Source organism: Mustela erminea, chromosome 14, assembly GCF_009829155.1.
Source record: "Mustela erminea isolate mMusErm1 chromosome 14, mMusErm1.Pri, whole genome shotgun sequence".
Classification (NCBI taxonomy): Eukaryota; Metazoa; Chordata; class Mammalia; order Carnivora; family Mustelidae; genus Mustela; species Mustela erminea.
In genome coordinates this window covers 20,239,372-20,266,370 of record NC_045627.1, presented here as the reverse complement: position 1 = coordinate 20,266,370, position 26,999 = coordinate 20,239,372, and the positions used below count along the sequence as shown (strand labels likewise).

General features: G+C 39.0%; 1 protein-coding gene across 2 annotated transcripts in view; it reads right to left on the bottom strand.

The window, feature by feature from the left end:
- The window catches only part of PRKG1 (protein kinase cGMP-dependent 1), a 1,242,789-nt gene that overhangs the window by 199,965 nt on the left and 1,015,825 nt on the right, over positions 1 to 26,999 (bottom strand). For both annotated transcript variants that reach the window (XM_032312294.1, XM_032312293.1), the window contains exons 6-7: positions 22,885 to 22,962; positions 13,464 to 13,558 (exon numbers count right to left, since the gene is read on the bottom strand). In XM_032312294.1, coding sequence (XP_032168185.1) covers positions 13,464 to 13,558; positions 22,885 to 22,962 — 173 coding nt within the window. The remainder of the gene's footprint in view (positions 1 to 13,463; positions 13,559 to 22,884; positions 22,963 to 26,999) is intronic.

Below are 26,999 nucleotides of genomic sequence, written 5' to 3'. Positions count from 1 at the left end.
TTCATGTCAAGCTATAAGAGAATGTGTCCCTATCATGAGTAATCAGTGATGTCAGAGGGACGGCTTTCAGATGCCTGCACACTTGGGTTGTGAGCTGGGCTGGGCTGCCAGGTTCTAACACCCCAGTTGGGGCTTGTTTTAAGTTCAGTTATGCATCCATGCCAGGAGGCACTGTAATTATCAAAAGATCATTCAACAGCAAATGCTTAAAACCAAACCACATCATAGGATGATGGTGCCACTGGAGATCTCAGTATGACAAGAGCACAGACCATGAGGGAGGCATGTGAGGGATGAGACTGCAGGATTGACTGAAAAGACCTCTCAGCAGGGGGCACCACAGGGAGCCCTCAGGAAAGAAAGGGATATGACCCCATTTGTTTGAGAGAGTGTTGTGGGTTGAACTGTGTTCCCCCAAAAGCTATATTAAAGTCCTAAACCCCAGAACTCATGAATATGGCCTTATTTGGAAATAAGGTCTTTGCAGATACAACCAATTCAAGAAGCTGCCATACTGGATTAGGGTTGGCTCTAAATTCCATGACTCTTGTCTTTATAAAAAGAGAAAGATTTCGAAACAAAGAAATACAGAGAGGGGAGAAAGCCATATGAAGACAGAACCAGAAATTGAAATGATGAAGTTATAAATCAAAGATGTCAAAGATTGTTGGCAACCACCAGAACCCAGGAAAGAGACATGGAACAGATTCTTCCCTGGGGCTTTCAGAGAAAACATGGTCACCTTTATTTTGGACTTTGAGCCTCCAGAATTATTGAAGAAAAAAATGCCACTGTTTTAAGACACTCGATTTAAGTCACTCATTTATTATGGACACTTAGAAAGTAATTCTGAGAAATTATTATAACCATAGTGAGTGGAGGAGATGCAAGGTGCACAAGACCAGACAAGAGTAATAAATGGAGAGGATGAACAGTCGTCCCGATGGCACCCCATCATGGCGGCACTAATCAGAACAGTGGCAGTGAAAATGACAAGACACTGGTGATGTTGATTGTTACCTGGAAGGTACATTCAACAGGATTGGTTCTCAGTGGTATGGAGATGTCAGGGGTGGAAAGACTCAGGGATAATGCCCCAATGTCTGGTTTGAAAATCACTTATTACAAAAGGAAGTACTTGGAATAGATTTGCCAGGGAAGAGAGAAAAGGTGAATTTAGCTTTGCCCAAGCACCATTTGAGGTACCTGAGGGATATGTAAGCAGATGTGCCCCATAGGAAACTGGGTCTGGAGGTCAGAAAAAGTTTTAGGATGGAAATATAGACATGGTAATGTTGGGTTTCTGCAATAGTATTACTTTTCACACACTCTATTTTAAAAACCTGTTTACCTGTAAATCCTCAACAAGAAAGGAAGCTAAGACCAGAATACAGAGGGAACAACTTCTTTTGATGAACATGGCTCTCCCCAACAGGCCATCTTGTGGATGGAGTAGTGATACTAATAAAGCAATTCTGGCTCTTTCCAGGCAGTTTTGCTAAAGAAGCTGGCCCTGTGTACTGGGAGATTTTTAGCTCTGGACATAAGCCACAGATCCAGAACAGGGGAAAATCCCACTAGATATTTTGTTACATCTTACATAGATTACCCAATGTAATTTTCACAAGAATCATTTCTGTTTAAGAGCTAATTAATTATAGTCCTCACTAAAACACAAAAAGAAACAAAATAAAACCCCTAAAAATCTCCGTGCTGCAAACAGATGGGTCCTAAGTTTGGAGAGATGAGCTGGAGCCGGACAGGAGATCCCATGGGGATGGGTGAAGGAGGCTGGCTATGGTCCAATCAAGATAGCAAATGGGACTGAGCCCTTCCTAAGGCCAGAGTTAAGAGTATTTTTACACATGAGACACAAGCTTTAGAAATAACTTTCTCTGGCTCTGGATGAATTTCAGACCTAAGACACATACAGATTGAACGTGAAAGAGTGGAAAAGCATTTATCACATAAATGGCAGTGAAAAGAAAGCTAGGATAGCTCAACTTGTATTGGACAAAATGGACTTTAAAACAAAGGCCATAAAAAGAGACAAATAAGGATACTACATCATCATAAAGGGAACAATCCAATAAGAAAATATAACAACTGTAAATATTTATACCCAACAGAGGATCAAATACATAAAGTACTTAATAACCCAAATACCCAGATATATAAAGTACTTACTAACAAACATAAAGGAAGCAATCAGGAATAATATAATAATGTTAGGAGACTTTAACACTCCACTTACATTATCAACATAGAAAATCAACAAGAAAACAGTGGCTTTGAATGACACAATGGATCTAATAGATACCTAATAGATATCTATTATGGACATTCAAACATTCTCCCCTAAAACAGTAGAATACATACTCTGTTCAAGTGCATATGGCACGTTCTCCAGAATAGATCTGGAGAATAGATATAGGGCACAAATCTAGTCTCAACAAATTCAAACAGATTAAGTAAGATCATACCACACATCTTTTCTGACCACAATGCTACAAAACCAGAAATCAACCACAAGAAAATATCGGGAAAGAATACAAATACATGACGGCTAAACAACATGCTACCAAACAATGAATGAATCAAACAAAAATATCAAGAAGTAAAAAGTTATATGCAGAAAAATGATAATGAAAACAAAATAGTCTAAAATCTTAGGGAGGCAGCAAAAACTGTTCTAAGAGGGAAATTTATAGAATGACAGTTCTATCTCAAGAAGCAAGAAAGGTCTCAAATAAAGAATCTAACTTTAGGGACGCCTGGGTGGCTCAGTTGGTTAAGCAGCTGCCTTCGGCTCAGGTCATGATCCCAGCGTCCTCGGATCGAGTCCCACATCGGGCTCCTTGCTCAGCAGGGAGCCTGCTCTCCCTCTGCCTCTGCCTGCCATTCTATCTGCCTGTGCTCGCTCTCTCTCCCTCTCTCTCTCTGACAAATAAATAAAATCTTAAAAAAAAAAAAAGAATCTAACTTTACACTTACAGAAGCAGAAAAAAAAACAAACAGAACCTAGAACCAGTGGTAGGAAGGCAAATAATAATGACTAGAGCAGAAATAAATTAAGTGTAAACTAAAAAACAAAACCAAAAATGATAGAGCAGACCACTGAAACCAGGAGCTGGTTCTTTGAAATGAGCAATGACACTGATAAACTTCTAGCCAGACTTATAAAAAACAAAACAAAACAAAAACAAAAATCAAAAAAGAAACAAGAAAAAAGCCCCCAAAAAACAAAAACAAAAGAGAGAAAAAAATCAAATAAATAAAATCTGAACAGAAAGAAGAGACACAACCATAGACACCACAGAAATAGAAAGGATTATAAAATAATATTATGCAAAATTATATGCTAAGAAATTGGACAGCCTGGAAAAATGGAGAATTTCCTAGAAATATGTAACCTATCAAAAGTGAATCAGGAAGAACTAGAAAATTTTAACAGACCAATTACTAGCAATGAAACTGAATCAGTAATAAACTTCCAACAAAAAGACGTCCAAGACCAGATGGTTTCACAGATGAATTCTACCAAACATTTAAAGAAGAGTTAATAACTGTTCCTTTCAAACTATTCCAAAAAAAGTAGAAAACCAAGGAGAGCTTCTGAATTCATTCTATGAGGCCAGCATTATCTTAATGCCAAAACCAGATAAAGATACCACAAATAAAAGAGAACTACAGGTCACTATCTCTGATAAATATGCATGCAAAAATTCTCAACAAAGTATTAGCAAGTTGAACCCAACAATACTTAAAAAAAAAAATCTTTCACCATGATCAAGTGGGATTTATTCCTGGGCTGCAAGAGTGGTTCAATATTCACTAATTAATCAACATGATAATCACATCAACAGGAAAAAAGAATAAAAACCATATGATCATTTCAAAAGATGCACAGAAAGTCTTTGACGATATACAATATCGACTGTCCTTTGACAAAGTACAGTGTCTATAAAAACTCTCAACAAAGCTGGTTTAGAGGGAACATACCTCAACATCATAAAGGTCATATATGAAAATCGCATAGCTAACATCGTACTCAACGGTGGAAAACTGAGAGCTTTTCCCTTTAGATCAGGAACAAGACAAGGATGACTACTCTCACCACTTTCACTCAACATAGTACTAGAAGTCCTAGCCACAGCAATCAAACAAGGAGTAAAATACATCTAAACTGGTAAGGAAGAAGTAAAGTTTTCACTGTTTATAGAAGACATGATACTCTATACAGAAAACCCTAAAGACTCTTTAAAAAACTACTAGTATTGATAAATCAATTTATTAAGGTCACAGGATACAAAATCATTATACAGAAATCCACTGCATTTCTAGATGCTAATAATGAAGTAGCAGAAAGAAATGAAGAGAGCAGTCCCATTTGCAATTGTACCAAAAAAAAAAAAAAAATCTAGGTAAACCCATGGGTCAAAGACCTGTACACTAAAAACTATAAAACACTGATAAAAGAAATTGAAGATGACAAAAACAAATGGAAAGATATCCTATGCTCATGGACTGAAAGAACCAATGTTGTTAAAATGACCATAATACCCAAAGCAATCTACAGATTTAATGCAATCTCTATCAAAATACCAACAGCACTTTTCACAGAACTAGAAAACATAATCCTGAAATCTGTGTGAAACTACAAAAGAACCTGAATAGCCAAAGCAATGTTGAAAGGAAAAACAAAGCTGGAGGTAACACAATCCCAGATTTCAAGTTATACTACAAAGCTGTAGTGATCAAAACAATATGGTACTGACACAAAATAGACACACAGATCAACAGAAGAAAACAGGGAGCCCAGAAATAAACCTACAATTATACGGTCAATTAATCATTGGCAAAGGAGGCAAGTATATTCAATGGGAAAAAGACGTCTCTTCAACAAATGTTGTTGGGCAAACTGGATAGAAACATGCAAAAACAATGGAACTGGACCACTTTCTTATACCATACACAAAAATAAACTTGAAATGCATTAAAGATCTAAATCTGTGACCTGAAACTACAAATACCCTAGAAGAGAGCACAGGCAGTAATTTCTCTGACATTGGCTTTAGCAACATTTACCTATATAAGTCTCCTAGGGCAAGGGAAACAAAAACAAAAATAAACTATTGGGACTACATCAAAATAAAAATTGTACACAGCAATGGAAACAATCAACAAAACTAGAAGACAAACTACTAAGTGGGAGAAAATATTTGCAAATGATGTATGTAATAAAGGGTTTGTATCTGAAATATGTAAGTAACTTATACAACTCAAAACATAAAAATCAAATAATCCAATTAAAAATGGGCTAAAGACATGAACAGACATTTCTCCAAAGGAGACATCCAGATGGCAAACAGACACATGAAAAGATGCTCAACATCACTCATCATCAGGGAAATGCAAATCAAAACCACAATGAGTTATCACCTCACACCTTTCAGAATGGCTAAAATCAAAAACAGAAGAAACAACAAGTGCTGATGAGGAAGTGGAGAAAAAGGAATCTCCGCGCACTGTTGGTAGGAATGCAAACTGGCGCAGCTATTGTGGAAAACAGTATGAAGAGGCTTCAAAAAATTAATAATAATCATATGAACCAGTAATTCCACTACTGGGTATTTACCCAAAGAAATGGAAAACCCTACTTCAAAAAGATATTATGTGCCCATATGTTTTTTTGCAGCACTACTTAGAATAGTGGAATATGGAAGCAACCCCAGTCTCTAACTATAGATGAACCTGTATAAAGATGTGGGTGTGGGTGTGTTCATTATAATGGAATACTATTCAGCCATGAAAAAAAATGAAATCTTGCCATTTGCAACAATATGGATAGATCTAGAGGGTATAATGCAAGCATAATACGTCAGAGAAAGAGAAATACCATCTAATTTTACTCTTTGTGGAAGTTAAGAAACACAACAAATGAAAAAAGAAAAAAAGTTGCAAACCAAGAAACAGACTCTTAATCATAGAGAACAAACTAAGGATTACTAGAGGGAAGGCAGCAGTGGGTGCAGGGGTGGGGGTGATGAGGGAAAAGGTGAGAGGAATTAAGAGCACACTTATCATGATGAGCACTGGGTAATGTTGAATCACCATATTGTACACCTGAAACAACATCATGTACGTATGTTAACTATACTGGAATTAAAAATAAATAAGGAAGGAAGGAGGGAGAAAAGAAAACAAAGATGAGAAAAGGAAAAATCTCTCTCTCTCTCTGTTGGTCGAAGTAAGGGTTGAGGAGGTTTTCCCCAAGAGATGCCGAAATTCAAGCCTTCCGATTTAGAGATCTGAACTCTTTCTCTCTGAACTTCATGGTACAGGGAAATCAAGGTAAAGCCCATCTTCACAAAGGCAAATATGAAACATGAGAAATAGCTCCTAAGAGATGCTCCTGGAGGGGATCTACCCGTCCACCAACTGCACTGAAAACAGGCACGCACTGAGAACCAACCAACCAACCAAAACCTACACGAGCTAAAATAAATCACACAATAAGGAGGGAGAGTTCACAGATATAACAAACATTAGAATTCAAGTAAGAGGGACGCCTGGGTGGCTCAGTGGATTAAGCTGCTGCCTTCGGCTCAGGTCATGATCCCAGCGTCCTGGGATCGAGTCCCACATCGGGCTCCTTGCTTGGCAGGGAGCCTGCTTCTCCCTCTGCCTCTGTCTGCCATTCTGTCCGCCTGTGCTCGCTCTCTCTCCCTCTCTCTCTGACAAATAAATAAATAAAATATTAAAAAAAAAAAAAAGAATTCAAGTAAGAGAAAAGTTCAAATAATTGATTTTAAAAATAATAATGAGATAAAGGAAAGAAAATATAAAACAGACATGAAAACAGTAACAGCGAACATTATATAATGATATGTTAATGTGTCCTAGTTATCATTCTAATAATGATACATACTCTACACATCACTTGGCTTATTAATTGCCAACTGTATGTAGTCAGGTATGATTATTCCCATTTACAAACCATGAATCTGAAGAACAGAGAGGTGAAGGAAAACAATACCTTGTAAATAGTGGGGCTGGGATTCGAACCCAGGAGGTCTTATTGCAGAGTTCACTAATCACTGTGGTGTGCCAAGTAGAAATACTAAACGTTGTATTTAAAAAATAATCAATGGCAACTGCTCAGTCAATGGGTTGAATTTAAGACTTGATAAATCCAGGTGAAATGCAGGTGAAGGAAAAGAACTGCCCAGATTCCATGACAAACATAGCACAGAATGATACAGAAACAGAACATATACACAGGAGAAAAGAAGGAAGGCTGGTAGGGTAAGGAGCTGAAACCTAGAGTATCAGGAGCCCCCAAATGAGAGATTCAAAAAAGTGAGGTGAAAGCAAGTATGTAGGGGGTAATGTTCAGAATTTTCTAGAATTGCAGAAAACTCTATTCTCAGAAGGAAAGAACATACAGAGGGATATAAAGGAAAAATAAAACATATCTTCACCTAGACAGATTGTAGGAAAGATCCAGAGCATCAAAGACAAAGGAACAGTTGCCAAAGATGATGACACAAGACCTTTAAAGGAACAGTGATTTGACTCACTACAGACTATGATTTCAGGAGATAAGATGTCAAAGAAAAAAAATTTTAACCTAGATCTCCATGCACAGCCCAATGCACGTATAGGCAAAGGCAGAAAATACAAACAGATCATCTATGAACACTTGCTGAAGAATAAACCCAAAAGGAATGAGCTGGATAGAAGAAGAAATTCTGGGCAAAGCAATAGGTAAGCAAGTTGAGTACGTGAGTACCTACAAAAATACAGTCATAATAATGACTGATACCAGGGGGATTTACTAACCAGGTGGAATCAGAGACTAGAGAATGGGAGGGAAGGTGGTAGGAGAGATTGAAACACACAAAGATCCTTGTTATTCAAGAGAAGGACAGAGTCACTGGTGAACATTACATGTTGGCTATACATATTACAATCTTTTTTTTTTTAAGATTTTATTTATTTGTGAGAGAGAGAGAGGGAGAGAGAAGGAGCACAGGCAGACAGAATGGCAGACAGAGGCAGAGGGAGAAGCAGGCTCCCTGCCGAGCAAGGAGCCTGATGCGGGACTCGATCCGAGAATGCTGGGATCATGACCTGAGCCGAAGGCAGCTGCTTAACCAACTGAGCCACCCAGGAGTCCCAATATTACAATCTTTTAATCATTAAAAGAATCAAAAAGGGTAAAAATCTCTAAGTGATGGTACAAATGCAATTCATGTGACAGAAGAGAAAGGACATATCCACCCAATGTGAAGCAGAGATGTCAGATGTACAAAACTGTCAAGACAAAACCCAGCTTATGTGCATTTAGGAACACAATATATACATAATAAATTATAGACACAGGAGCAGAGAAGGTGCACATGGCCAACCTCAGGAGGTGATGGTGGGAGGGAGGGAAAGAATGGAGAGGAGACCAAGGAGGTTTGAGTTTGATCTGTAATGTTTTATTCCCAAATACACAAATCACCAGATTCAAATACCACAAAGTATTAAAATGCTATATCCGGCATTATATCCTTTTATGTACTATCATTTTATTAATTAAAAGAAGGGTAGGGGGAGAAAAGCAGGTTTAGAAATGTTAATTCACCTTCCCAAGATCATGGTCCTTAAGAAATATAGCCTTTGCTTGCTTGCTTATTTATTTATTTATTTATTTGTTTATTTTTCCATCAATAAAGACAGAGCATGGCAAGTGGCATAGATGTTGGAAGATAGGCAAGAAGAGCTAGGATAGTTCCTGGAGGGAAGGGCCTTCTAGTAAAGGTCACCACTTAACAAGGTAATGAAGGGCTGCATTTGGCATCCAGGGCTCTGTTCCATCTGTAGAGAGGTCACATCCCCAAAGAAGCAGAGGCTGTGACCTAAGGAACATTAGAGATCATCTAGTTCAACTGCCTTGGTTTCCAAATCCAGACCCAGAGACCCAGGGAGGTACTGGTTCACTCCAAGTGATATCACTAGTGAGTGGTTGACTCCACCTCTAATGCTACTTCAGTTATACCAAGTGTTCCAAAGTTTGGCAAGAAGTAGCAGAACATTCTTGGGAGTAATGCTGGTGATGATGCCAATTGTATTGATAATTATAGTGGAAATAAGATGGTGGTGGTGCTGATGGTAGCAGCTACTTCTTCTGAGCATAATTTAAATTCTAGACACTCAAATGCTTTTCAACAATCCCCTTGATTATTCCTCTCCACAACTAAACAAACAAACAAAAAAGAAAGTTAGGTATAATCATCACCACCATTTCTGATTAAAGGAGAAGATTCCAGAATCTCATAATGTGTAAATGACAAAGCAGATATGAACCCCTGATTCCTGGGCTGGAACTCTTCACCACAGGCTACACTGGAGACTCAAATGTGAGGAGATGGGGACCGAGCCATGTGGGAGCTCAGCCCCATCTTGGTCAGGTTCCTCTTACTCTTAAGTTTTTCCCTCTTACTCCAGATGTACAGCATGTGTGTGGCTTAGAATTGGACACCATTTGTTCCCATGTGGATTCTGCATGATTTCAAGTCAGGTGGAGAGAGCTTGAAGCCACAGTAAGCATGTGGTAGATTGACTCATGAGTTATTGGACTACACCTGCAGTAATTTCACCTAAAGACAACTTGAGTTTTCCTGTACATAAGGAAAGAGTCCTTCTGTAAACAGTACAACATGTTGCCCTCTCTCTGGTGTGGAAAACCCATTACTACAACAAAAAAAGGAAAGAAAGAAAGAAAGAAAGAAAGAGAGGGAGGGAGGGAGGAATAGTGCTCAAGCCAAGGAATACTGAATAATCTGCTTCTCATTAACCAAAGTGAAAGCAATCTGTGACCTTGGTTTCTCTGCTAATGAGATCCTACTGGTTAATGGATGGTAACCATATAGATTATAAAATGGCTAGAGCTGGGATCCTACTGTCTGCATAGAACAAGGAAATGGAGCTTGTTCCTTCAAGATGCCGAACTCTAGGGTAGAGCTCCGTAGACGGAGTATGGAGCTCACGTTTCAGCTCCATCATTCAACCATCTACTGTGTGCTTCACTGCTACTGGTACTAAGTACTCTGAAATTTAAAAAGTATGGTCAAGGATTTGTGTCAAAATAAACCAATTTATCAATATTTCAGGGTTCTGTTGAACATCTCAGTAAACTAAAGCAACAAATCCCAGTACATGTAAATTTTACATGTGAGAGAACAAGCTGAAATGCTGTGTTATGTACATGCAGAGAACTCTATGCAATCGGTCTTACAAGGATAAAAATCACTTGATTTGCAAAGAAGCATAGACACTACACAAAAGGAAACACACAGTGCCCAGAGGACTTTCTATCTCAAAGCAACATCAATTTTTAAGGCTTTTAGAGAGAAACAAGCAAATCAATATGATTTGTGAAAAGTTAGAATTTCTTGTGTGAAACATTGAAACTCCAAAAAAAAGATTTAAAAAAAAGAACATAGATACTCAGAGTGAAAAACAGGTTACACACAGAGAATATCAAAACAGTTAAAGATATCAAAGCAAGGAAATAATCAAGAAGGGATAACCTAACAGACTTCCTTCATTTGATTCTAGATACAGCATTTTAAGAAGACATACCTGATAGACAGAAATCACAAAATGACAGCTCACAACTCAAAGCATTTGCAGAAATGTTTGTTGGGTTTTTTGTTTGTTTGTTTGCACAGTTTTTTTTTCTTTCAAAAATCAAGTTACAAAATCAGATTTCATTTTTTTTTCAAAACCCACATTTTTTTTCTGCTAAAACAAAAACAAAAAAACAAAATAAACAAACAAAGAAACCTAGCAATGAGCTGGAGGTCAAGAATTGCTGTCCTGTTCACGTAAAGGGTTCTAATTTGCCACCTTACCTTACCTATGTACGTTACCGGCCTGCCCCCTGTATACAAGCAAGTTCATAACCTCTTACATACTGCCCAATGGATCCAAGCAGAGAAACAAGATCCCAGCTAGAAGGGAATGCCTGACTAGGCTTCATTAGAGAGGTTCATTTGTTCATTCATTCATTCTTTCAGTTTGACGAATACATGTTGAGTATCTGAAAAGTGCCAGATACAGGGCTCATGTAAGAATGTGAGTATTTGGGGACGCCTGGGTGGCTCAGTTGGTTAAGCAGCTGCCTTCGGCTCAAGTCATGATCCCGGCGTCCTGGGATCGAGTCCCACATCGGGCTCCTTGCTCAGCAGGGAGCCTGTTTCTCCCTCTGCCTCTGCCTGCCACTCTGTCTGCCTGTGCTCGCTCTCTCCCTCTCTCTGATAAATAAATAAAATCTTAAAAAAAAAAAAAAAAAGAATGTGAGTATTTGGACTTCTCATCAGAGGGACATGCAACCGTGGATCTCAATGTATATAAAAATGTATGGGATAGAGAGAACTGAGGACAAAACAGCGATGGATTTTAGGAAACTGAATGAGAAATTCTAAGAGTGCTAACAGTTGCAAGAGACCCAAAGGAAGGGGAATTTGAAGAAAAAAAGGGGTGGGGACACCTGGTGGCTCAGTCAGTTAAGCACCTGCTTTTGGCCCAGATCATGCATGATCTCAAGGTCCTGGGATCCAGCCCCACATCTGGCTCCCTGCTCAGTGGGGAGCCTGCTTCTCCCTCTGCCCCCACCCCCCCCACGCTCATGCACTCCTGCTCTCTCTCTCCCAAAAAAACAAGGAAGGAAGGGGCAAAGGAAGGGGGATGGGGTCAGCAGGGTAAAACTGTGGCTGAGAAGGGAAATGCAAAGAAGACAGAAAAGGAAGAACATTCTCTGATGCAAGTAGTGAATTGCTGGTGACATTGAAGAAGGCTCTAGAGTGGGCTGATCAAGCCAGGCTGAACAGTGGGAGTGTAAGAGCTCCAGGCACAAGAAAGAAACACACTGCAGGGGGCAAGATGGAGTCAGGGGAAGGTCGGGGGAGGGGGTAGAGTGAGGAGCCCACTGGAGCAGAGGACCGAGGACCGAATAAGTATAAGAGAGACTTTGGGCTGCAAACAGTTCATGGGAATAGCCACATGCCAGAGTGATTTCAATCCAGATGGAATACCATGACACTCTGATACCAGAGGAAATCTGGTAACTTCTCCATGAACTATATATCCTCATGGTCCCTTCTTAAGACACATTCTAGAAAGGGGTTTTCACCCTAAAAGCTTTCTTTCAGTGGCACGCAAATTCAGGGGCAGTAAGCTACAAAAGAAAATCTGTCCATTTTCAATTATGTTTTATTTTCTGGTGTTCCACTTGTGATCTCAATCAGAAATGAATGAAAATATTTGTTTCTTTGGTCCTATTGGAAATGACATTTTTCACACAGGCAGTTAATCTTGGACCAATGGAACCAGGAGGCATTATTCTCTAGAATCCTCTATGCGTAATCAAGGGACAGAATGATTCAAATGCAAATGATAGGTCTGTGCACTTTATACTAAAAAGATAATGTTTATTGCCTTCTTTTGTGAATGTACAGCAAGCACGGTATTTCTTCCATTAGGAAAAAAATCTAATGGTAAGGACATGCTCATCAGATACAGATCAAATGAACTAAGAAGAAAAAAAGAAAGTGAAAGGCTTTAAGCTCTGAATGTTCATAAAGTAATGTGGTGTATGGAAGATGACTTATCAAGGTCTCTGTTTGGCTAAGAAAGAAAACAAAACAAAACCCTGCTCAGTGATTGTGCCTTAAAAATCAAAACTCCCCAAATGATCTCTTCATGGTAATTTCAAACAAAATGCATGAAATGTAATTTTTAAGTGAAAGCATAATGGAAGCAAGAATGACATCCCAAGAGGTCCGTCATTGTCATGTGTTCTGCTCGACGTGTGGTTCAAAGTCAACTGGCTTCTCCTTTCATAGTATGTGGGAAGAAATCCCAAATGCTTGCTTCCTGAGGTCTTCCTTTACAAGTCAAATTCAGGGACTTTTTACAGTGCACATCTCCGAGTCCAGCCTTTGGACCGTTCACAGGGAACCTTCATGTGCCTACCCTCCACCCACAGAGATAATCTCCACCCAGACGTGAAGCCCAGCAAGCATCTATCACCTTCTGCTCTGTGTAGTCAGTTCAGGGATTTCAGAATTCTCAACCAATCATCTTCCTAAGATTCAGAGCAAAATTGTGGCATAAAGTAAGCTTAACAGAAACTCTACCCCTCTCTTTCATAGAGATCATAGATGAGCACAAAGCCAGGAAATTTCCCCATTAATATAAAAATGATATTACACAAGTTCATCAATTAATCCCAAAGCCTATATAAATACATTACAAGTCCACTTGGAAATAAATAAAAATGGTCATCAAGGGTCTGTGTCCAATATTAGGATCAACAGTAAATAGTCCATTTTGCTCAGAGCTCTGAATATGAGAGGGGAGTTTATGTGGCACTCAAACAGAAACTGTGTAACACGTCATCTACTCACCCCTGCAAGGCTTTCTCTCCAAACCAGTCTCCTTTCCCTAAAGTTCGAAGAAAGACAGGGTCTTCACTGGGGGAGTCTTCCCGAGTGACGTTTACCTACAAAGAAAAACAAAGGTCTATGTCCACTGCACACAGTGATTGATCAAATCAACACTAACTGATGATGTTAATTCAATTTCTGTTTCTCCTTTTAAGCTTACTTTCATGAAGACCATGAAGACATTACTATTGAAAGTACCAAAGAGGAATATCACAAAATTCCATGCAAACCACAAGAAATGTCCTCCAAATATTGTCATGATGTTTCAAGTTATTTTCAAGTAGTAATAAATTACTCAAAAATCTGAATTTCACTTAATTCTCATTCTGACTTCCTATGAGGCAAGCATGATAAAGAATTAAGTGAGCATTCCTCCAATCCTTTTTAGTCTGTTTCTATGTTTGAATTTTTAAAAATAGATGAATAACCTAAGACAGTGTGTATCGTTCTGCAACTTACACTTTTTCTCGTAACATCATTTTATTGCTTATCCATGCTCTTACATAGAAATCTAGTTCTTCTACTTGAATGCGTCCATGCCATCTTCCTTTCCATATGTTTATCCATCCTATTCCCTACAGGTGGATGTTTAAATTGCTTCCATTCTTCTCTGCAATAAGAATCTTTCTGTGCCCCTTGCATGCATGTTCCTATCTCTAAGACAACACCTGTCTCTTTTTCCCAAGGATCCACACTCCATTCCAAAGGCTACTCCCATGTTCATGAAGCCTTCTTATAGTCTCTAACCCATGACAGTCCTTAAGGTCTGCATGGCATGCTTCATTCAGAAGGATTTCATTTTTTAAAGATCTATGAATTACATGTATATCTTTTTCCTTTTTTACCATAAGAGTGTGCTCTTCAAAAACACGGGTTTATCTTCGACATTGTCTATGATTTATAAGCACCTAATAAAAGAGCTGTGAGTTATTGGAACAAAAAAGCTTTATTACCTAAACAAGATATCTGGGCCCATACAGGACTTTTGACTTGGTTGACAGTCCACGGAAGGAGAGTAATAATCTTTCTGTTGCATGAATGAAGACATAAATGTACCTTTGTGTTAATTTACTTCTACTTCAAGTTCTACTAATATTCATAATACTGGCTATTTTTCTTCTAGAATAGTTAAGTAGTTAAAACTCACCTGCCTGGAAAATGTAATGAAGCAGAAAAAATTAATTTCTTAAGACAATGCTAGATACTTAAGCACACTTAAAAATATTATGCTTCAGGTTTGTGAGTTTAGAGAATGGACGACAAAGACCAGGATTTTTATAAGTACTAAGAATGTACGTGCAAGGTGGAGGGTATTCAATTACTATTCTCCACTGATTCATTCGATTACTTTTCCACACTGTGTTTCAAAACCACGGGGATGTGGGCTTTAACCCTCTTACACCAAGCTATATCACAGAGATGGTTATTTGCATGCCAATGAGGCTTTTATAAATGTGGGAAGAAATACAGTAGCTCATTGTTTCTCAAACTTCAGGGTAAGGGGTCTTATTCAAAATAAAGGCCACTGAACTTCTCATTAGATACATCTCCTGAGGCAAGGAAGACTAAAGCAAAAATGAACTATTGGGACTTCGTCAAGATAAAGAGTTTCTGCACAATGAAGGAAACAATCAACAAAACCAAAAGGCAACCTATGGAATGGGAGAACATGTTTGCAAAGGACATATCTGATAAAGGGTTAGTATCTGAAATCTATAAAGAATGCATCAAACTCAACATCCAAAAAATGAATACTTTAGTTAAGAAATGAGCAGAGAACATGAATAGACATTTTTCCAAAGAAGACATCCTGGGCGCCTGGGTGGCTCAGTGAGTTAAGCCGCTGCCTTCGGCTCAGGTCATGATCTCAGGGTCCTGGGATCGAGTTCCGCATCGGGCTCTCTCCTCAGCAGGGAGCCTGCTTCCTCCTCTCTCTCTCTCTGCCTACTTGTAATCTCTCTCTGTCAAATAAATAAATAAAATCTTAAAAAAAAAAAGACATCCAGATAGCCAACAGACACAAGAAAAGATGCTCAACATCACTCATCATCAGGGAAATGCAAATCAAAACTACAGTGAGTTATCACCTCACACTGGTCAGAATGGTTAAAATTAACAAGTCAGGAAATGACAGATGTTGGAGAGGATGCAGAGAAAGGGGAACACTCCTGCGTTGTTGGTGGGAATGCAAACTGGTACAGCCACTCTGGAAAACAGTATGGCATTTCCTCAAAAAGTTAAAAATAGAGCTACTACAGAATACAGTCCAGCAATTGCAGTACTAGGTATTTACCCCAAGTACACAAAAATACTAATTCAGAGGGGTACAATGCACCCCAGTATTTATAGCAGCATTAGCAACAATAGTCAAATTATGGAAAGAACCCAAATGCCCACTGGTTAGCAAACTGATACAAAAGATGTATAAATATACAACAGAATATTTTTCAACCAGCAAAGCAAATGGAGTCTTGCCAGTTGCAATGATGTACATGGAGCTAGAGTGTATTATGCTGAGTGAAATCAGTCAGAGAAAGACAAATATCATATGATTTCACTTACAGGTGGAATTTAAGAAACAAAACAGATGAACGAAGTGGAGGAAAAAGACACAAACCATCAAAAAGGCTCTTAATGATAGAGAACAAACGGAGGGTTGCTGGAGGGATAGTGGGTAGGTGATGCATTAAATGAGCGATGGCTATTAACAAGGCCATTTATTGGAATGAGCACTTAAGTGATTAATTACTAAATCCTACCAATGAAACGAATATTACACTGCACATGAACCAACTGGAATTTAAATAAAAACTTGGGAGAGGGGCGCCTGGGTGGCTCAGTGGGTTAAAGCCTCTGCCTTCGGCTCAGGTCATGATCCCAGGGTCCTGGGACTGAACCCCACATCGGGCTCTCTGCTTGGCGGGGAGCCTGCTTCTCTTTCTCTCTCTCTCTGCCTGCCTCTCTGCCTACTTATGATCTCTGTCTGTCAAAGATTTTTAAATCTTTAAAAAAAAAAAAAAAAAACTTGGAAGAAAGAAATAAATAAAGGCTACCAGACTCCTATTTTTGAAGTTCTAATTTAGTGGGACTGGGAAATCTATATGTGAAAAGATTAAAATAGGTGATTTAGATGCAAATGTTTTGAAGACCAAACTTCAGCACACATCAATTCATTGTTTTATTTCTAGGCCTTGGTTTTCTCATCTGTACTAAAGATTATTTGGCAGTCTTCAATACCAAAACCAAACCAAAACAAAACAACAACAAGAACAAAAAACCAAAACCAAAACAGTCATTAACTAAAGTGTAATATACTATAAGATCATTAATTCAAAATCAGACATAAGGATATGTTACATAATTGTACCTTTCCATCTGGTTAACAACAGCAAAAATGATTAAGAAATTCCAAAGGGCAGACTTATGCAAGACATAGGGAGATTTCAGTGGCTTTGGAAATATTCTTCACAAAAATGTTACTGAAATGCAATAACAGAGCTATAAAAAGTTGGACACCTACAGAATAGACCATTTTCTGCTTATATGACAAGTGTGAAGGAAAACCTATCTGGATAATCCATATATGTGAAAAGACAAGCAGTTAAAAGAGCAAGAATAAAAGCTTTCCTTTTAGGTTGTAACGGCCACACTGTTACTTTGTATATATAATGAATCATTGTAAATATGCACAGACACTTGGCATGGAAACTTGAATCTTTAATTCTAAAAAAAAAAAAAAAAAAAAGCCAGTGTAGAGAAAGTTACGTACACAGAGATAGCCTCTCTGACCTTGGCCTAGATTACTTATTCTTTTCCCTGAAATCTCAAAGTACTTTATAATCCACAATGCTATGGGAAAGAACTAACCACACAGCCTTAAAAATAATACTCCGTTTGTTTGAACCCCTGTTAGCTCCTCACCTTGTCCAAAACCCGGAAGGCTGATCTCAAAAAAGGGTGTGTGTATGTGCATGAATTAAATGAGAAAATCTATGAAAAGCATCCTTCTAAAAGTACATGCTCGGGGCACTTGGGTGGCTCAGTCGGTTGAGCGTCTAACTCTTGACCTTAGTTCAGATCATGATCTCAGGGGTCTTGAGATCAAGCCCTGAGTCAGACTCCCCACCCGGCAAGGAACCTGCCTGGAATTTTCTCTCTCCCTCTTCCTTTGCCCCTCCCCCTGCTTGTGTGCTCATGTGCACTTGTTCTCTCAAATAAGGAAATCTTAACAAAAAATAGTAAGTGCTCAAAAAAGTTGGTTACTTCTCCCCTTTTCTACTTCTCTCACCTACTTTGAAAATGCATCCATTTCACTCTAAAAGAAATAGCCCCATCACTACTACTGCTCTCTCATTGTTGCTATAAAATGCTATTTAGAATATAAGCTTCTTTACTTCTAGACAGATAAAAGAGAGTGTGTATTCTAATGTTCTTTTTACTTATCAATATGCTAACTTTCTTTCTATAAGACATATATGTAGTCTTGTAATTTGAGGTTTTTTATTGTAATTTGACTTTTTACAACTTTTTAACCATATGCATAATTTAAAAAATTAACAACTAAAATAAAAATTAGATACTTTTAAAAAGATGTAAAAAATTGATCTTTTACCAAAGTATTTAATAAGTAATATCAGAGTGCATGTTTAATCAAAAACAATTGAAAAAGAAAAGAAAGTGTTTTAGTGCACATTCAGCAGGTTTCATAAACAAAGCAATGTTTATTTTGTGGTGGTGGGGGAGCCTGGAATTTACAAATTTATGGGGAAAACTCACCTGGGGAGTGAGGGTTAGTGAGGTAATCATTCTCCTACCTCTGTGACTAATAGATTATAAAAACCAAGGCATTCCCAAAACAAAGCAGTTCCCCTTACAAACAATGTCCTGCATGTATGACTCAAAAATTGGCTCTGTCATTCCCACATCAAAAATGCCTCCTGATGCAGAATGAGGACACGTTAGGAACTATATCTGGTAGTTTGGGACATGTACTGGTTAAGAATGTCTCTTTCTGAACTTGAAGCTTGCCTCTATTCTTTGAGTCATGAGCTAAATTCAGTGTGGGCGGGATTTATGATTCCTAAGAGTCTGATTTGACAATCGAACCCTCTGTGTAACACAGGAGTAAATCAGTCTCTTTCCACCGTGTGTTCTGACCCACTCTCCCAACATATCTGTCATGAATCCTATGTTCATGATCCCCTTTCTAATCTTTGAAATTTAATGCATGTTCTTACATGCACTCACATCTCATTCCATGCATAAATACCATGTATTTGCCTGGTTTTGAGCTTTGTAACAATAACAGCATTGCACACATATTCTTCTGCAATTTGCTTCTTTTGATCAGTGTTAAATTGGAGATTTAACCAATTCTTCCATGTTCACATACATAACCATAGTTCACTTCCTGTCTTTGCATATTATCCCATTACATGGATACATTTTATATATATTTATAGATATTACCTATTATATATAATTAATTCTTCTACAGACATCCCTATGGTTCTTTAGACTTACATAAATAACTACTCTTCTATCTCTTCATTTCCAGATATATTTTTCTTGACTTAATGCAATGTTTGAGGTGTCTAGTTCCACACTGAACATAAATGGTGACAATGTACATCTTTGTCTTGTTCTTGATCTAAAAGGAAGAGCTTTGGGGTGCCTGAGTGGCTCAGTCAGCTGGGCGTCTGCCTTTGGCTTGGGTCATGGTCCTGAGATCCTGGGATCAAGCCCTGCATCAGTCTCCTTGCTCAGTAGGGAGCCTGCTTATCCCTCTTTCTCTGCTCCTCCCCCTGCTTGTGCTCTCTCTCTGTCAAATAAATAAAATCTTTTTAAAAATTAAAAAAAGTATGCCTGGATGGCCCAGTGGGTTAAGCCTCTGCCTTCAGCTCAGGTCATGATCTCAGGGTCCTAGGACTGAGTCTCACATCAGGCTCTCTGCTCAGCAGGAAGTCTGCTTCTCCCTCTCTCTCTCTACCTGCCTCTCTACCTAGTTGTGATCTCCCTCTCTGTCAAATAAAAAAATAAAATCTAAAAAAACATACAAATAAAAATAAAAATTAAATAAAGGAAGAGCTTCTCATGTTTCACTCTTATGTATCCATATACAAATAAAATTTCCATATGAAAATTTTCATTTTCATATGAATATAAAAATTCATATGAAAGTATTAATTTTCATATTCAACACCAAATATCATGTTAAGCCAACTTGTTTAACCAACATGCTTAAACGCATGTTAATTCTTAAAAAAGCCATGTTGTTAAATGGCATTTAAGGGACAAGAACTTTTGAATCACATTTTTTTTTTCTGATGGTAGCATACAAGGTATGTTGAATAGAATCAGAAAATCAAAATACATTTGAATTATTATTGGAACTCTGAAATTTTGCCTACCAATTCTGTTCAATTTTGGTTTAACTTGTGTATGGAGAGAGTACATTTTTGGATGTAACACAGCTACAGATTTTATCAAAGATATTTTCATTACTCTGTTGTGAATTCGTGGATGTTTTATAGTTCATTGCTGGGGGAAGGGAGCGTCACATCTCCAGGCAACTGGAATATACATATATCAATAGAGCAAACTCAGCTTCTACCTGAATCTTTTAGATATCACTGCAAACATGTTGCCCAAGTGGTAGAAAAATCAGTTTGCGTACATTTAATGGGGGAAATAGGCATTTCTGAGTTTTCCTCTTTGTGTGGATGTGTTTCATGGGAGAATAAAAACAGTTTTGTGGGGGTGCCTGGGTGGCTCAGCAGGTTAAATCCTCTGTCTTCGGATCAGGTCATGATCTCAGGGTCCTGGGATTAAGCCCTGTGTTGAGCTCTCTGCTCAGCAGGGAGTCTGCTTCCCTTCCTCTCTCTCTGCCTGCCTCTCTGCCTGCTTGTGATCTCTGTCAAGTAAATAAATAAAATCTTAAAAAAAAAAAAAAGTTTTGTGCTTCAATAAATGTCTTGAACTGGGGAAATCCACTGGTAACTCTAGCCTTCTGTTTCATGTTTTCCAAGGACAAGCCAGTTCAATTGAAATAAGGAAACCATCTTCTTCAGGGTTTTTCTTTGTTAAGTTTTAAAATACATATGAAAACAAGTTTACATCTGTATCCCTAAAGCAAAGCATACAGATTCAGAAAATTCTAGTTCCACAACTTACCTGCCTGCTAACTTAAAGGCACTCTGTTACTTTTCTCTCTTCTTCCTCCCACAGGACTTAATTGTGTTAATCTCCTGCTTCTTAGGACCTAACTTACTGATTCTAATATGTGCATAATAGAATTAATAGAATATACTAATACACCATCTATTAATTATCATATAATTCATGTAATTAAAAATCATAGCAGCTAAGTTGTAGGACATGAAAACCAGCCTTAGAAAAATCTATGGCTACTTAAAAAAAAAAACATCCTGACTGTATCAAAAGCATCTAACATATTCTTACTACTTTTTTCCCAGAATCCCCAAGGTCCTCTGAAATACTGCCAAGGGAACAGGTTCCTGTGGTGCATTTCCTCACTATTTCCATTTACTCATCTTACAAAACTAATAAAGCAACACACTAATGCACCTGTCTGCAACTGAAACTGGTTACAAATAGCAGCTTCCTTTAGGTAGTACTTGAAATTTACCGTAATGGTGTAATCACAGAAGTCTGTCAGAAATTCATCTTAAACGGATAAATGTATCATTCCATGATAGCAAAGGATTAGCAGTGTAATAAAGAAAAAATAAATCCAGATTGTTGGGACAAAAAAAAAATTCCCCTGTGACCTACTGAATCATTTATAACCATGAGGATTTTCAATTTCCCCTGATGCTTTAGTAAATGTTAAGAAATAAAACAGCAAATGGTAAAGCTCCAACACCTTACACATAAACCACACAATGTCAAGGTTCCTTAGCCTCTAACATTGGAAAATTCAAAATACAGTTTTAAGTATAACTGTGGTCAGTTGTGTCATTTCTTGATGTCTGTAAGATGCTGGCACCTGACATTTCTCTCTGTCTCAGGCTTTCTGCTATCAGTCAAAAGAAAAGGTATGAGACAAGCACAAAGAATGCTGTCTTCAGTTTACTGTGACAAGTCGTTGGTGTAAACATTGACACATTCGTGATTCAAAGTCAGTCCAGAGAGGATTATTGAAAATGTGATCCAGTAAGATTTATAATCTTTCACCTATCCTGTCTACTGTAGCACTGTACAACTCTCTTTCCTATTTTAGTAGGAGCCATAAAGTCCTAGAGTCATTTATATCTGTTAAGTTAGAAGAAAGAAGTTTAGTTAAATTTTCAAAAACTCTTCAACATTTTTATTTATTTACCTTTTAAGTTATCTCTACACCCAACATTGGGCTTGAACTCAGGACACTGAGATCAAGAGTCACATGCTCAATAGAGCCAGCCAGGTGTTCCTAAACTTAAATTTCAAAGTAACAATTATAGGAATGAAACTGCTATATAAATCCCCTTCCACTGGCATTTCCTTTCCTATTGCTTCATGGGCTTAGTAGATCCAAATTCCTCTTAAGCATGACTTATGGTGAAGCAAAGTAGGTTCTAGTCATTAGTCATAGGGCAAGGACATTTAAACACAAAAATAATTGTGACTTCACTGTTGCAAGAAATGAAAGGTATTTGTTGGAGTATTAGAGTATTCATCTACACAAGTCTCCATTTTCCAATTCACCTAATTATTTCATTTTTAAATAAAAGTTAAAAGATTTAGAATACTGATAACTGAAAAATAATACAAGTGGATAAATTATGATTTTTCATTCCTATCCCTGGGTCCAGTCCCTACGTATCCCTCCCCTTATAATTTAAGGCTTCTAATAGTTTCTCAGTATAAACTCAATATTTCTTTATGAAGACACAATAAAACATCAGTGTCTTTATACCTTTTTGTCATCAGAGTGCTAAGCAACTTGGCTAGGGACACTGAGACTGGTAAATTTTCTAGTGGGATTCACACTTGGGCTACATGATTTCAAAGCCCGGGTGTTTCAAGATAGCAATGTTCCGGCTCCTAATCACTAGAGGGAATTTTTTTGGATTTTGGTTTTTCTTTTACTGCGGAGGAATTTTAAAGCGACCTTAGTCTTTTTCTTGTTGAATTATAGAAATTATGGAAATCTTCCCATTTATGCAGACATAGCAGCAGCGTCTAGGGCCATGGTTATTAAATTACAGAACACAAGCTCTTCTCTGGCCTTCAGAGTTACAGTTTTTCTTCCTCTGGCATCATTTTTGGGAGATCCATTGTCAAATATTTCTCTCTCAAGACCGTGTGCATCTCTGGGGGTGACTGATGCACCCCAGGCCCCCTGCCCCACTGTGTATGCTCTCGTGCTGCAGGGGCTTACCGTTCCTTTGCTGATGATAAAGAAGGTGTCCCCTCTCGCACCTTGTCTGATGATATACTCCCCGTTCTCATAGTGGGTCTAAAAAACAGAAACAGCAACAGAAAAAAAATAAATAAACAACATTAAGAAGGGAATACTATAACAAAAGCTCCATCCATCTCTTCAAATATCAGCCCTGCAGGAACTCATTCATCCCCGTGGAATTTTACCCAAGCCCAGAATCCATTATGATTTAAGAATGAGTAAGAGTCAATGAATGAAGTAATTACAGAGAATTTTTATCACGCTCATGTTTAAAACTATTTTGTTAATGCTATTTTTTTTCTAGACGATTATATTCAGCTCTTTACATTCATTTATTTTAATTGTTGGATAAAATATTCCTTTCTGGGGAGCCTGGGTGGCTCAGTGGTTAAGCCCCTGTCTTCAGCTCAGGTCCTGATCTCAGGGTCCTGGGATCAAGCCCTGCATCGGGCTCTCTGCTTGGCGGGGAGCCTGCTTCCCTCTCTATCTCTGCCTGCTGCTCTGCCTACTTGTGATCTCTCTCTCTCTCTCTCTCTGTCAAATAAATAAATAAATAAATAAATATAGTCTTTTCTTCCATCAACTAACATGACACAGCGGAGCTGATAAACTGGTCTATCTGTACTATTTTATTTGTCCTTTTCATTTTTAGTATTCTTGTAATGATTGATAAGATTTCTTTTTCTTGAGAAATTACGGTGGCATTTCAAGCTTTTATTCTGAAACAAGCATGATTTTTGGTGTGGGTTAGATGGCCCTAGCTACTTTTTAAGGCACAGCTTCATGCTTTAATATTCTTAGTTTGGTAATTTAGATTTGGCCCTGTCGGATGGAATGTCTTCATTTTATGGACGGAACTCTGGTCCAGCAGCTGTGAGCTCATCAACTAGCAAACGAGGAAGAAGGTAAGGCGACAAGAGGATGATCACAGTCGGTGCTGGGATGTAGTCACAGTTATTGGGTCCATCCCCAGTGTAAAGATTACTTCTGCAATGAACAAAAGTAATTTCTCTAAGGCGACATGGGAAAAAACGTATATTGCTGGGTCAGGAGATGTAACAGAAAAATGAGACTGTGCCATCTGGCCACATTCTTCTCTGCAGCTTAGCAAGGGAGCCATTTTGGGGGAAAGAAAACATTACTTTACACACTCCTTATGAAACAGATTTCATGGTTTGCATGCAGTAGCCACGAGTCCAACAGCTGTGATTTGTCCTTTTATTTTAAAACCATGTCTATTTACTGTTAACACCACCTTTTTTTAGTACTTGACATTGAGAACAACCATATCTTCCTTTGCTTATCTAGAAAATTAACATACTACCTAATCTTACCTTTTTTCTTAAATTCATAACAAGTTTTAAAAATAGGATTATAAAATGCATATTTTTCAACTGATCTATTTCATTTAACAAGATACCCATGCTCCATTGTCATGTCACTCCTTGCTATTTGGAAAAGGAAAGATCTTTAGGACATGCTGGTGTGAAAAGCAATAATCACAAGAGTCTTCTTTCCTGTATCAATTCCACAAACATCTCTGTGTGCCTCTGAGTCAGCCTGGCTATAGGCACTGATGATACAAAGATGAGATACAAAAATCTCAGAGCAGTACCATCTGCTGGATCTTTCTCTCCAAGGGTGCAAATTGTTGACAGCCACATGTCCAGTACAGCCCCCTCTAGCCACAAGTGTCTTCTGAGTAGTAAAATGTGGCTAGTGTGATTAAGAAACTGAACATTTAAGGTCAGTAGCTCACACATGGCCAGTAGCTACTGTATTAGCATGGGTAGTAGCTAAAGCAGACATAGGAGGAGTTACAATCTGTACTAGTAGGGTAGGGGGAAAGGCTGGAGCATCTTTCCCCACTTGCCATGAATGCAGCTCCATTAATAAAATCCAGGACCTCTCTCTTTCCTTCCCCACGCTACACCAGAGAGCATTTGCAAGTCCTCAACTAGATATGCTCGCCTCAGCCTCTAGTCTCTGTCAAGTGGGGGTGAGCTCCCCACAGAGGCTGACATTCTCTGTGTCTTCTCCAGGGAAAGCAGAGTGAAGCTGCCTCTGCTGGGCCTCTGCCCCAGGGCAAAAATATCCACTCAGATACACCCAGCTCAGTAAGGCTGTTCTGACACCTAAGCCACATTCCCATGTCTATATTTTTATCATTGGTAACAAGAGTTTTATATTAGTTCCATTTACCTCAGTCTTTGTCATATTTCTCACTTGTTTCCTCATCCAAAACCTCTCAAAACTCCTCAGACAATCCAGTGTGCAAATGCTGTATTTTATGTCAGTAGGGCTTCTGTGCTATCTGTTGTATTGTCTCACTCTGTTCCCAGGGCTTCCCCATGGAGGAGATTCTTCAGCCCCAACAGAAGTATGAGGGGGGCACCTGGGTGGCTCAGTGGGTTAAACCTCTGCCTTCGGCTCAGGTCGTGATCTCAGGGTGCTGGGATTGAGCCCTGCATGGGGCTCTCGGCTCAGTGGGGAGCCTGCTCCCCCCTCCTTCTCTGCCTGTCTCTCTGCCTACTTGTGATCTCTATCAAAGATAGACAGACAGAAAGAAAGAAAGAAAGAGAGAAAGAAAGAAAGACAAGTTGCAGCTTACTGAGCGGCAGAAAGCCTCTCTGAGAATTAGTAGCTTATTATGCCCACATAATAGTAGCAGAAATACTATTACTTTGGAAAAAGTAGAAAAATGCAAATAAAAAACACCAATCTTGCAAGAATCCTTAACTAGTCTGAGTCATTCTTCTTACTTTCTCCTCCTTAAAAACATATTCCCACTCATATGATTGTCATTTCCTTTCAGAAAGCCAAAATTATCAGTACCATATTAAAAAGTATGAAGGCAAGGGTTTCTCAGGCATACCACCACTGACATTTGGATGCATACAATTCTCTGTTGCTGGGAGCCATCCTGGACATTCAGTTCGAGCTGTAGGATGTTTAGTGGCTTCTGTGGCCTCTACCCACTAGATGCCAATCCCAGTTGTGGCAACCAAAAATGTCACAAGACATTGTCAATTACCTTGCTGGGGGCAAAACTACCCCCCATTGCGAATGTTTGCACTAAATCTCTTGTGGTTTTCTGGATCTGAAATAGCAATTTATTATTTTTCTTGATACTCTGTGCTAGATGACTCTTTGACTTCCCTCGGTGTCAGCTTGGATCAGTCTAATGCCTCACTTTTGGGGTGAGCATTTGGTGCTTGTCTCACACCCATGACTGTCAGTTCTATTCTCCTCCACACGGGCCTCCTTCTATTGGGTTGCCCAGTCTCCTTCAACGCAGGGTGGTCTGGGGGACAGTCACTTCCTTATATGGCAGCTGGCTTCCAAGGGTGCCAAAGCAGAAGGTGCCAGGCTTTCCCAAGGCTCAGACTTGTGTATCTAATGAATTCAAGCAGGTCCCAGGGTCAGTCCTGATGCAAGAGGAGGGGGACTGCACAAAGGAGTGAACCCAAGAAGATGGTATGCATCAGGGCTATGGAAACACAGTCTCCCACAGACTTTAAGCTTCATATGTATGAAACTGAGCTCTTAACCTCCTTCTTCTAGCCCTGCCTCTCCCATGCCTTCCCTGTGTCAGCGACACCAACTGCATCCTTCCTGTACTTGGCCAGTCATCTTGCAGTCATACTGAACTCCTCTGTCTCCCTGGCCCACCACTTTCAGCAGTCCCGCTGGTCCACCTTCAGGATACATCCAGAACTCAGTGACTCTTCCATCTGCTGCCACGGATGCCATGTTCTCCTGCCCAGTCCATGCAGTCCCCTCCTGACTGGGATATCTGTCCTACCTGACCCTGTAGGTCCCCCTTCCCACCTAGCAGGCAGGCAATTCTTAAACACCCAGTCAGCACCTGCTGCTCCTGCGCTCACACCCCTGCAGGGGACCCTCTGTGCCCATGGGCACTGAAGCCCCACAGAGGTTGCAAGGTACTAATGGCTTCTGCTTTGTCATTTCATGGACCTCACCACCCACCTCCCTCCCTTGCATTATGTCTGTTCTCTTCACACCCCTTTTCCTGATGTTCCCTGAACACCCAGACCCATCTCAGGACCCATGCACAGGCTCTTCCAGTG